The 13,334-nt window shown below is 36.4% G+C and overlaps 1 protein-coding gene across 18 annotated transcripts in view; it reads right to left on the bottom strand.

Moving 5' to 3' along the window:
* Rab3-GEF (Rab3 GDP-GTP exchange factor) overlaps positions 1-13,334 on the bottom strand; it is a 277,389-nt gene that overhangs the window by 128,371 nt on the left and 135,684 nt on the right. For 14 of the 18 annotated variants that reach the window (XM_070092001.1, XM_070092000.1, XM_070092004.1 and 11 more), the window contains 3 exons: positions 6,826-6,903; positions 5,269-5,364; positions 683-802 (listed from right to left, as the gene is read on the bottom strand). In XM_070092001.1, the coding sequence (XP_069948102.1) occupies positions 683-802; positions 5,269-5,364; positions 6,826-6,903 (294 nt within the window). The remainder of the gene's footprint in view (positions 1-682; positions 803-5,268; positions 5,365-6,825; positions 6,904-13,334) is intronic. The other 4 variants (XM_070092015.1, XM_070092010.1, XM_070092014.1 and 1 more) reach the window with 2 other exon arrangements.

Consider the following 13,334-nt stretch of genomic DNA (forward strand, 5'->3'; position numbering starts at 1 on the left):
TGGAGATCTCTAAGCTTTTAGAATCGCGTTTTTTGTAACACTGACCCATTAGAGATTACTACAGCTGCTGTGGGCTTGGAATGTAACTACTACATAAAGCGATGGATATTTGTAAGTACAATGCCTTCTAAACTAGTTATTTCTATGTGCTCTTGTTTTCTAGTGGTTAGCAGTTTTGCTCTAGACACATTAACTATAAAGGCTACTATACAGGAAGTAATACTACTATGCTGTACCTTGTATACAGTATAAAGAACTGCTAGGTTGACAACACATTTACAGATATATAAATGTTTTACACAATTTTATGTATGATATAAAAGTCTATTGTATTTTATAAAATCTACAGTGGCGGTAAATGCTGGCTATCACTAGCCAGCACAGTCTTGATTTTGACATTACCAAACATGATGGATTTTACCATAGTAACGTTACTGAAGAAACTGTCTGATGCTGACTAGTCTTAGTACAGTATTTTGTATGGTACGAGAGGAGAAGAGGGGGGTATAACCTACACGTTGATCATACTTCATCAGTACTGCATGCCTAAAGAGTTCTTATAATATTTAAGTACTGTATCTAAGCATTACTGATGTTGCAGCTATGTCACAGCCAGCCCATGCCTCGAGTAAGAGTGAGGGAACGTCCCACAGAGTCCTGTTTTAGTGGTTGTCCCTCTCACCTTGAGGCTGACCTTGGAGAAAATGCTACCCTTCTTGGCTGCCTCTCGTGCTGTTTTGGATATGTCACCAAAAGTATGTTTACCCATGAAGGAGAGATCTTCAAATGTTGACTTGCTGGCCTGCAGGTTAAAATAAACATTATTAGCTACACGTAAAAGAATAACCTACAGAAACGTGTGCATGTTATTGCCAGGATGTGAAGTGTCTTGCAATAAAAGACCCTTCAAGAGCTCTTAATCCACAGAACTGACGCTATCTGCCTTTTTTGTAAAACTTAATTGCTTCCCATTTCCCAGGTGATCTATAGTGAATACTTCAAGACAATGGACTAAAATAATCAATTGAAACTCAAATAACAGAAGAAAACAATTTGTTTTTAAAGATATTACATAATCACACAAATAATCAGTGGGAATAATCAGAGTTTACCGATGCTATTACACATTTATTACAAAAGGTTAATAAAATTAGGTTTGTAGATGCTGACATTTAAGAATGTCAATTAGCTTCAAGCAAGCCTTCACTTGGGTCTGTTGCCCACTCACCAACAAGCTCAGAACGTGTTTTGTCATTATTTACTGTATTGATATGGATTATGTTCTAATAGTAGGCTTGACTTTAATTTCAACATGCAGCAATATCAAGAAAGTGGTCCATACAATTTAGAATGCTGTTTTCTTCATCAAGTGAACCATATTAATCCTCTCCACAATACTGTTCCTTCCTCAGATAGGTGCTAAATTCAGCCTAGCTGATCACAGTCTTTGGATCCATCAGAGAAGATCTGACTTGAGGTTCAAATTTAAAAATTCCTCTCCACCACTTGTAGTACTCATAGAGAGTGCAGTCTATACAGGAAGTTTAACTTTCTTGGTTTCTGTCCTGTCCTACCACTTGATAGTAGGATTGATGAACAATCAATCTTTATTTCAGCATGATACAATGTTTGTACAGAGATGGGTGACATTTAGGTGTGTATGCAGAAAGTCCATTATTATGCAGACTCGTGGCTCATGGCCTGGTAGGCAAAGCTCTCGCATCACACGCTGAGGGTCTGGGTTCGATTCCCGGCAAGGGTGGAAACATTATGCGTGTTTCCTTACACCTGTTGTCCACGTTCACCAATCAGTAAAATGGGTACCTGGGTGTTAGTCAACTGGTATGAATCGCATCCTGGGGATAAAAGTGACCTAATTTGTCCAAAATGCTCTGCACAACAAAGGGCATTTCATATAGTGGCATGTCATTGATGTCAGTTAAGCCTGTACATGTACTTGTAGAAATAAAGATATCATTATTATTATATTAACATTTCGAGCACATTTAAGCTATCTTAAGACTAAAACGGCAATAAATAATAGACTGCTTATAAATATGGTCTCTAAGGGTCATGAACAATAAATTTAGGGATTACAAGGAACACAAGGGACTACTTAGCATATTAATTAATACATTTATCAAATTTAATTGTTGTAAGGATTACAGAATTATTCAGCTTTCCAAAAGGACGAAGTAATTTTACTTCCTTATTCATTCCATGAAGCTCCGCATTGCAGGTCAAATTAAGTAAAACTATCCCCTTTCCAAAAATACTCTGATGATGGATGCCTATATTAATTCTAATCAAAATGTACCCTTAATTGTTTTTCGTTTTGGGTTAAAAGGTCTCCGACTTTTTTAATGAAAGTTATATTACAAAGTACACAGTGTAGAATTAGTCTGCCTGAAATGCTCTGCATAATAATGGGCTTTCATAAGAATATGTAACAAAATGTTTTCCTAAAACCAAAGCCAACCTGTAATTATATAAATAGCAAAATACAGGTCTCCCTCAACATTCGCGAGGGTTAGGGGATCAAGAGCCTCGCGAATGTTGAAAAACCGTGAATGTTTGGTGCCCCAATATATTGTAGGGAAATATATTACAATACTGCTTCCTTAACTTGTTGAACCATGAATAATCATAAAATACATGAAAACGTCGTAAATTGTACTAAATATATACATGTTATGCTTTAATAACGTATGTTATTTAATAACATGTATGTTAATAACATGTATGTTATTAAATACCACAGACTCCACCAATGCCTCCACCACTGCAAGTCCCTACTACCCTCCCTCCGACCCCCGCAACTGGCAGCCAGCCCTCCCACCACTCAGTGTGGTGAGTGTTTTGTTTGTTCATTATTTGCTATTAAACTACAGAATAAATAATGTAAACCCATTCATGACTGCATATTGGAATGGCTATTAGGAAAGGTATTAGACAATGATATCATGTGTTTACTCTTGAACACAGCAAAGAATCGAACATTTCTGCTATTGCTAATAATAACAATAGTAATAATAATAATAATAATAATAATAATAATAATAATAATAATAATAATAATAATAATAATAATAATAATAATAATAATAATAATAATAATAAATACGATATAATTGAAGAAGGAAATTGTACAAAAATACGAGGGAGTGGTTGACACATCGTCAGTGTGACTTTATGCTGGAGTGAACATTAGTCTCCCTGCTCTTCCAAACATTTCACAATAATTCAGCGGTTGAGGCAGTGGTATTTAATAACATATATGTTATAAATAATAATAGTACATGTTATTATTAATAACATGTATTATTATTAACATGTATATATTTAATAACATATATGTTATAAATAATAATAGTACATATTATTAATAACATGTATTATTATTAACATGTATGTTATTAAATACCATTGCCTCAATCACTGCCTCTACCACTCCAGTCACACTCAATCTACAAGCACCAAACACAATGAATTATTGTGAAATGTTTGGAAGAGCAGGGAGACTAATGTTCACTCCAGCATAAACAAAGTCACACTGACAATGTGCCAACCACTCCCTCGTATTTTTGAACAATTTCCTTCTTCAATTATATCATATTTATTATTATTATTATTATTATTATTACTTTTTTTTTTTTTTTTCAACAAGTCGGCCGTCTCCCACCGAGGCAGGGTGACCCAAAAAAGAAAGAAAATCCCCAAAAAGAAAATACTTTCATCATCATTCAACACTTTCACCCCACTCGCACATTATCACTGTTTTTGCAGAGGTGCTCAGAATACAACAGTCTAGAAGCATACACATATAAAGATACACAACATATCCCTCCAAACTGCCAATATCCCAAACCCCTCCTTTAAAGTGCAGAAATGTTTAATTCTTTGCAGTGTTCAAGAGCAAACACATGATGTCACTGTCTAATACCTGTCGGAATAGCCATTCCAATATGCAGTTATGAATGGGTTTACATTATTTATACTGTAGTTTAATAGCAAATAATGAACAAACAAAACACTCACCACACTGAGTGGTGGGAGGGCTGGCTGCCAGTTGCGGGGGTCGGAGGGAGGGTAGTAGGGACTCGCAGGTGGCGGGAAACTTAAATATGATTTGGCGGCTGGGAATTTGGTGGCTGGGAATTTGGCGGTTGGGAATTCGCGAATGTGTGAAGCCCGTGAAAGTTGAAAACGTGAATGTTGAGGGAGACCTGTAATTATATATATAGCAAAAATAAACATCTTTATACTACTATGCCTTAACATTATTTTTCTTTATCTTACAAGATGCTCTCAATTCTTTAAGGTCTATGACCTATTTAATGATAGTTATAATTTACAGTACAAAGTGTACTCAAGTCTTCAAAGTCTATGACCTTAACGATGGCTCTATTACACAGCGCAAGGTACTGTACTCTTAAATCTTCGAGGTCTACAACCTCCTTGATAATGGTTTTATTATAGAATATAAATAGGTTTCAAGTCAACCAATGATTCTTAACACCAATACTGACTATGTTGTGGCATTTTACAAATAATTTATGTACATATATTTAAATGTTTGTTTGAGAATATAATATTCATTACAAAAATCATTTTAAAACATCTTCAAATGTCTATACTACAGTATTCAAATTTGTCACATCACTTTTTTACAGGAAAATATGCAAAATGATTTTTACAAGCCTCAGTGATTTTGTGTCAAGTTCTTTAAATTATAAGGTACTTTTTTATATTAAAAAAGAAATGAAGCATAAAACCTTTAAATGCAACTACAGTGTGTGAGGCACTCCAATAAATAGGTATTTCCATTGTTGTTAAGAAATGAAGCCCAAGTTTAACATTTTTATTATACTAAGTTAAGGGCCTGCTAATTTGTAGTGTGATATATAAGGTGATACACATTTTCATTTTCTTCATGAAGCAAATTAATAATTAAAATGTACAGTACAACAGGTATAGATTACCATACTTCCAATAGTATATGTCTAATTCTTAAGTAGTTTTTAAGCATAGGATTAGTTTGCCTGAAATGCTTTGCATACTAGTTAGTGACTATTTTTCCCTTCCAGTGTTTTATTATATGTAAACTACATTAATTTTTGTACCACAACAAGAAAGAAAAATCTGAATTTTAAAAGTACACATACATTCCACAAAGCCTAATTTGACAATTTGGTTAAAAATACTTATACAGTATTACAGTACAAAATATGTGATATAAATAAACAGAATACTGATTCATAAACTTACTTGCTGAGCATGTTTGCTGGCCTCCATAGCCTGTTTACTGGCTACCGAAACCGACTTTGTGGCTTCCTCAGCTACCCGCTTTGCTTGCACTGTCAGCTGTTAGATGTTAGATTATAAATTGAATACAATCAACTGGACAAGACCTATACAGGAGGTCATCAACTTATGAACAACTGAGTTATAAATCTTGTCAAGCAGAACACAAAAAAGATCCATAATAATGAAAACATTATTGGTTTATCAATGATATGCAAGTATGAGCATTATCTGCACATACCTATCCTTTATACAGTAATATTACAGGGAGCCACAGAATTAATGGACTAATAAGGAAGAGGGGGTGCATGTTATTGCTACTGCCCATATATTCCGAATTATAAAAATAATTTTTCATGATTGTAACATAAATGGGTAAAGTTCAGAATCAGCAGGCTTGGTCCCATTATGGGACAAAATAGGGAAATGAAAACTTTGCCAGATGGATAACTGTCACACCTTGCATATGATCCACTGATTCAGAAGACTATCAAACACTAAAAATATTGTAGCCTGTAAAACAGTACAGTACTTTACAGGAATTGAAAATAAAATGAACAGTATACTATTCATTTTACCTATTTATCATGGTGCAGAGTCTGTAAGCTTGTCCTTGTTTCTACAGATATCAGACAATGATTGCTTCTTAGCATCATATTCCTCACATACCTGTGCCAATGAGACACCACACTCAACCTTTCTTATTAGTTTAAGTTTCTGCTTAATACTGAGACTCACACATTTCCTCTTGGAACCACCACTTGTTTAAGATGACATTATTAATTGCACTTCATTTAGTGTGTTAACATAGTCACATAAAACAACATAAATCCAGTGAAAATTGGAGACTGAATGATAAGTGTATCCATTAGCAAGAACAGACAATAAACTGATGTTGGTGGTCCAAGGTTCTAAGAACAATGAATACAGACAGGTCCTATACAAGGACACTCCGGTTCATACTGGACAAATGTTGGAATCATCAAATTTGGTACGTTGATTCAGAAGACCACTGTACATTACTGACACTACTGCTATGGACAAAATCAGGACTCTATAACTTTTTCCACTTTGTCTAATGATTCCAACGTTTTTCCGGCATATTTTTGTCCATAGTTTCCAAAATCTGTTAAATAGTGGTCCATTAATTTGAGGTTTTACTGTACTTTCTTTGAGAAAATTGGCTCCAAGTTACAATCAGTTCATCTGTAAGCTGGAACACCAAGAATGTAACTCTTTCATAAGATTTAGACCTCCTGTATTATATATAATGTAGGAACTAAAGTTTTCACTATAACATATCTCACACTAAATATATTTCTGCTGTAAAATATTTGTTAAACTACCACTCCTTTTAAGGCTTTAAGGCTGACAAATTTTTGCAATAAATATATTACTAAAACAAAATAGCAACAAGTATCGCACATGCAAGTGAGCAGGCAGCATGCAACCTAAGCTATCAATATCATGTCTCTAGGAAATTGGAGGCCCAAAACTAAGTGTCCTAGAGGTGGGCAGTACCTGGTCAGCCAAACTGGAGAAAGAAGTTGCCTCTTCTTGTCTTTCCTTTTGCGGCTGGCCACTTGTCTCAGGATTGGACTGCAACAGGACACACACGGGTCACAACACCAATGGGTTGACACTTCCCACCTACCTACTATCAGCTGCGCCAGGGATAATCCTCAATATCAACCTGCCCTCCTAAGAGACAACCTTGTTTTATTTTACCCTTAAATCGAAGACAATTTCTCTATGTAGGTTATTTTACATTAGGTTAGAGAGTTGGGTTATGTTCAAGCAAACTAATCAATTCTAACAGAACATCCCTTGATGTACCAGCAGGCAGGGAAACACAGGAATCCTTACATTAATAAAGCCAACTCTCTCTCATTGTGATAACACCGCTTTTCCAACTGTCTTTAAGTCTGCTGCAAAACTGACTTTGTCCTAGGAGGATTGGTTGCTACTAGCTGCTCCAGGGATATCCACCAATATGACTATCGAGCATATCAATTATTTGTGCCCACGTCATATTTACGGAGATTCCTTCTCTGTTGAACATCAGCTGGCAGTTGTGAGGGTCTTCCCTTACCACTCAAAGTACAAGAAACAGAGAACATCAAAAACAAGTGTCAACTCAATACAGTTGATTACAGAGAGTAAAAGTGAGGGAGTACAGTATATATCTTTTAAAGCAGTGTAGCTGTATTAGAGTTAACTAGTGGGAATCAGGATACAATACGTAAAGAGATACAGTGCAAAAGCTTACACAAATAAAGATTAACATAGTGCAGAGGAATAGTAATTATTGTATTTGCAATTTCAATAGCTTCAAATGCAGAAATTTTGGCATTTGCAATTATTGTATCCAGTAATGATTTACTAATATGAATATGTGGCCGAAAGTAGATACACATGTGTCCATGTGTATGTGTCTGAAAGCAGAGATATATACATGTGTAGTTGTCTAAAAGCAGAGATATATACATGTGTATGTCTGAAAGCAGATACATACATGTGTATGTGGCCAAAAGTAAATTCAAATATATATATGCATATGTGGTTTAAACTAGATATACAGATATGTATATACATATGTATATACATATACAACTGAACATGGATCATACAAGGTACTATCAGTAAGTTCCTGGACTGCCACAAAAAAAAAAATATATATAGGCTTACCCAATCACCTAGCTGAAGTTGTCTCCCTCAAAGTACTCAAAGGTTTTACAATAATCCAAGTGCCTCTGCTAGTTCTTGAAACATTTCTGGAACTCTTCCTTCCTAATGGAATCTAGCATGGTCTGTGATTCTGCTTGAATCTTCTCCATGTTGTTAAGTAGCTGCCACTTGAGTGGCATTGTTATTTTAGGAAAGAGAAAGAAGTCACAGGGCTAAATCTAAGGAGGGGTGAGGGTAAGAAACAACTGCCATGTTGTTTTTGACAAGAAAACAATGGTGTTTTTGATCTTGAGTCAGCAAGTGTGGCATAAATTTTGCAGCCACTCACCTCATGTTCAAATTTTCAGTAAAAATGCTTTGACATGACCCATAATTCTCACAGCACTTGTATGTCCTGGATACTCTGACAACGATCTTCTTGAATAGTCTGCTTTGCTTTCTGAATGTTGGCATCTGTTTTTGACGGCTATTGATGACCAAAGTATTCATCATCCTCAACTGATGTTCGTCCTGCTTTGAATCAAGAAAACTATTCAGAACACTGTGTCTGACCCATTGCTTCTTTGCCAAATGCTTGCTGAAGCATTTTGTAAATTTCACTAGCTATTTTATCAAGCTTGAAATATAACTTCACACACACACACACATGTGCTTTGCTTTCTTTTGAAGATTTCATTGTTACACGAAAAAATGCAACAGTGCATTAACAGCACGAAAATAAATGCCTGTCTAACTTCAATGGAATCACCAACCGCACTGAAACTCATCACTCTAATTCACAAAGGAGTGTACTGCACAACATAACATATGCCACTGTCATATTTCACCCAGGAAGTGCCCAAAAATTTGAGTCTGGGAACTTTTTGATAGCACCTCATACATTTGTATGCACATATAGCTTAAAGTATACACATACATACATGTGTATGCATATGTAGCTGAAAGCATAGATACATACTTGTGGATGTATGTGTGATGACCTATATGAGTGTGGGGTAAAGGAAGGGGGTTGAGCTCCAACTCTACATTCCATTTCTTAACTTTAAACCAACTGACATGACAGAGTACTGTCATATCAGTTTTCTTTGACTTTTACGTTAAAAATGACAGCATAAGACTGCACAGGTATCCAGGCAGATCATGAAGAAACTACCATGGATGTGTCAAACTGCTGTCAGATAAGACGTTTTTTCTCATAAGGCAAAAGGAATTTAAAGGTTATCTATGTAACACTAACTTGCACCCCTCAATGTGTAGCTGACCAAGTCATTTATACTACAATTTATTATATTATTCTTATTATATTATATTATATTATATTATTATTATATTATATTATTATTATTATTTGAAGGTAGTAGGTTGGTAGACAGCAACCACCCAGGGAGGTACTACCGTCCTGCCAAGTGAGTGTAAAACGAAAGCCTGTAATTGTTTTACATGATGGTAGGATTGCTGGTGTCTTTTGTCTGTCTCATAATTATGCAAGATTACAGGTATGTCTTGCTACTTCTACTTACACTTAGGTCACACTACAAATACATGTATATGTTTATTTATACACACTCATCTGAGTTTTCTTTGATTTTATCTTAATAGTTCTTGGTCTTATTACTTTTCCTTTTATATCCATGGGGAAGTGGAATAAGAATCTTTCCTCCGTAAGCCATGCGTGTTGTAAAAGTCAACTAAAATGCCGGGAACAATGGGCTAGTAACCCCTTTTCCTGTAAAGATTACTAAAAAGAATAAGAAGAAGAAAATTGTCAAAGTGGGAAGTCTGAATGTGCGTGGATGTTGTGCAAATGATAAGAAAGAGATGATTGTGGATGTTATGAATGAGAAGAAACTGGATGTCCTGGCTTTAAGTGAAACAAAGCTGAAGGGGGTGGAAGAGTTTCAATGGAGAGGAATAAATGGGATTAGGTCAGGGGTTTCAAATAGAGTTAGAGCTAAAGAAGGAGTAGCAATAATGTTGAAGGATAAGCTATGGCAGGAAAAGAGGGACTACAAATGCATAAATTCAAGGATTATGTGGAGTAAAATAAAGATTGGATGTGAAAAGTGGGTTATAGTAAGCGTATATGCACCTGGAGAAGAGAGAAGTGTAGAGGAGAGAGAGAGATTCTGGGAAATGTTGAGTGAATGCGTGGGGAGTTTTGAATCAAGTGTGAGAGTAATGGTGGTTGGGGATTTCAATGCTAAAGTGGGTAAAAATGTTATGGAGGGAGTAGTAGGTAAATTTGGGGTGCCAGAGGTAAATGTAAATGGGGAGCCTTTAATTAAGCTATGTGTAGAAAGAAATTTGGTAATAAGTAATACATATTTTATGAAAAAGAGGATAAATAAATATACAAGGTATGATGTAGCACGTAATGAAAGTAGTTTGTTAGATTATGTATTGGTGGATAAAAGGTTGATGGGTAGGCTCCAGGATGTACATGTTTATAAAGGGGCAACTGATATATCAGATCATTATTTAGTTGTAGCTACAGTTAGAATAAGAGGTAGATGGGAAAAGAGGAAGGTGGCAACAACAAGTAAGAGGGAGGTGAAAGTGTATAAACTAAGGGAGGAGGAAGTTCGGGCGAGATATAAGCGACTATTGGCAGAAAGGTGGGCTAGTGCAAAGATGAGTAGTGGGGGGGTTGAAGAGGGTTGGAATAGTTTTAAAAATGCAGTATTAGAATGTGGGGCAGAAGTTTGTGGTTATAGGAGGGTGGGGGCAGGAGGAAAGAGGAGTGATTGGTGGAATGATGAAGTAAAGGGTGTGATAAAAGAGAAAAAGGTAGCTTACGAGAGGTTTTTACAAAGCAGAAGTGTTATAAGAAGAGCAGAGTATATGGAGAGTAAAAGAAAGGTGAAGAGAGTGGTGAGAGAGTGCAAAAGGAGAGCAGATGAAAGAGTGGGAGAGGCACTGTCAAGAAATTTTAATGAAAATAAGAAAAAATTTTGGAGTGAGTTAAACAAGTTAAGAAAGCCTAGGGAAAGTATGGATTTGTCCGTTAAAAACAGAGTAGGGGAGTTAGTAGATGGGGAGAGGGAGGTATTAGGTAGATGGCGAGAATATTTTGAGGAACTTTTAAATGTTGAGGAAGAAAGGGAGGCGGTAATTTCATGCACTGGTCAGGGAGGTATACCATCTTGTAGGAGTGAAGAAGAGCAGAATGTAAGTGTGGTGGAGGTACGTGAGGCATTACGTAGAATGATAGGGGGTAAATCAGCTGGAACTTATGGGATCATGACAGAAATGTTAAAAGCAGGGGGAGATATAGTGTTGGAGTGGTTGGTACTTTTGTTTAATAAATGTATGAAAGAGGGGAAGGTACCTAGGGATTGGCAGAGAGCATGTATAGTCCCTTTATATAAAGGGAAAGGGGACAAAAGAGATTGTAAAAATTATAGAGGAATAAGTTTACTGAGTATACCAGGAAAAGTATACGGTAGAGTTATAATTGAAAGAATTAGAGGTAAGACAGAATGTAGAATTGCAGATGAGCAAGGAGGCTTCAGAGTGGGTAGGGGATGTGTAGATCAAGTGTTTACATTGAAGCATATATGTGAACAGTATTTAGATAAAGGTAGGGAAGTTTTTATTTCATTTATGGATTTAGAAAAGGCATATGATAGAGTGGATAGAGGAGCAATGTGGCAGATGTTGCAAGTTTATGGAATAGGTGGTAAGTTACTAAATGCTGTAAAGAGCTTTTATGAGGATAGTGAGGCTCAGGTTAGGGTGTGCAGAAGAGAGGGAGAATACTTCCCAGTAAAAGTAGGTCTTAGACAGGGATGTGTAATGTCACCATGGTTGTTTAATATATTTATAGATGGGGTTGTAAAAGAAGTAAATGCTAGGGTGTTCGGGAGAGGGGTGGGATTAAATTATGGGGAATCAAATTCAAAATGGGAATTGACACAGTTACTTTTTGCTGATGATACTGTGCTTATGGGAGATTCTAAAGAAAAATTGCAAAGGTTAGTGGATGAGTTTGAGAATGTGTGTAAAGGTAGAAAGTTGAAAGTGAACATAGAAAAGAGTAAGGTGATGAGGGTATCAAATGATTTAGATAAAGAAAAATTGGATATCAAATTGGGGAGGAGGAGTATGGAAGAAGTGAATGTTTTCAGATACTTGGGAGTTGACGTGTCGGCGGATGGATTTATGAAGGATGAGGTTAATCAAAGAATTGATGAGGGAAAAAAGGTGAGTGGTGCGTTGAGGTATATGTGGAGTCAAAAAACGTTATCTATGGAGGCAAAGAAGGGAATGTATGAAAGTATAGTAGTACCAACACTCTTATATGGATGTGAAGCTTGGGTGGTAAATGCAGCAGCGAGGAGACGGTTGGAGGCAGTGGAGATGTCCTGTCTAAGGGCAATGTGTGGTGTAAATATTATGCAGAAAATTCGGAGTGTGGAAATTAGGAGAAGGTGTGGAGTTAATAAAAGCATTAGTCAGAGGGCAGAAGAGGGGTTGTTGAGGTGGTTTGGTCATTTAGAGAGAATGGATCAAAGTAGAATGACATGGAAAGCATATAAATCTATAGGGGAAGGAAAGAGGGGTAGGGGTCGTCCTCGAAAGGGTTGGAAAGAGGGGGTAAAGGAGGTTTTGTGGGCGAGGGGCTTGGACTTCCAGCAAGCGTGCATGAGCGTGTTAGATAGGAGTGAATGGAGACGAATGATACTTGGGACCTGACGATCTGTTGGAGTGTGAGCAGGGTAATATTTAGTGAAGGGATTCAGGGAAACCGGTTATTTTCTTATAGTCGGACTTGAGTCCTGGAAATGGGAAGTACAATGCCTGCACTTTAAAGGAGGGGTTTGGGATATTGGCAGTTTGGAGGGATATGTTGTGTATCTTTATACGTATATGCTTCTAAACTGTTGTATTCTGAGCACCTCTGCAAAAGCAGTGATAATGTGTGAGTGTGGTGAAAGTGTTGAATGATGATGAAAGTATTTTCTTTTTGGGGATTTTCTTTCTTTTTTTGGGTCACCCTGCCTCGGTGGGAGACGGCCGACTTGTTGAAAAAAAAAAAAAAAAATTCTTATATTCACAGAAAAGCACTAAATCTGTAGGGGTCATACAGCACCTGAGGAACGGGAAGTAATCTAAATTTAATATAAAGGAATATGGAGCTCCAATTTCTTGGATCTAGAGTCCTTCACCATTATCAAGGCACCCCACAATGAAGAAACTTGTACTACAAATAAAATGGCCAGTCTCATCACACTTGAGGGGAACATTTATTATATTGGAGTTGTGATGGGGTATGTCATTTATTTTTTAATGCAAGCATACCTACAGAGACAGACAGTACTTATAACAGAGAAAAACCTTTA

This window comes from Cherax quadricarinatus, chromosome 38, assembly GCF_038502225.1.
Source record: "Cherax quadricarinatus isolate ZL_2023a chromosome 38, ASM3850222v1, whole genome shotgun sequence".
NCBI classification, from domain to species: Eukaryota; Metazoa; Arthropoda; class Malacostraca; order Decapoda; family Parastacidae; genus Cherax; species Cherax quadricarinatus.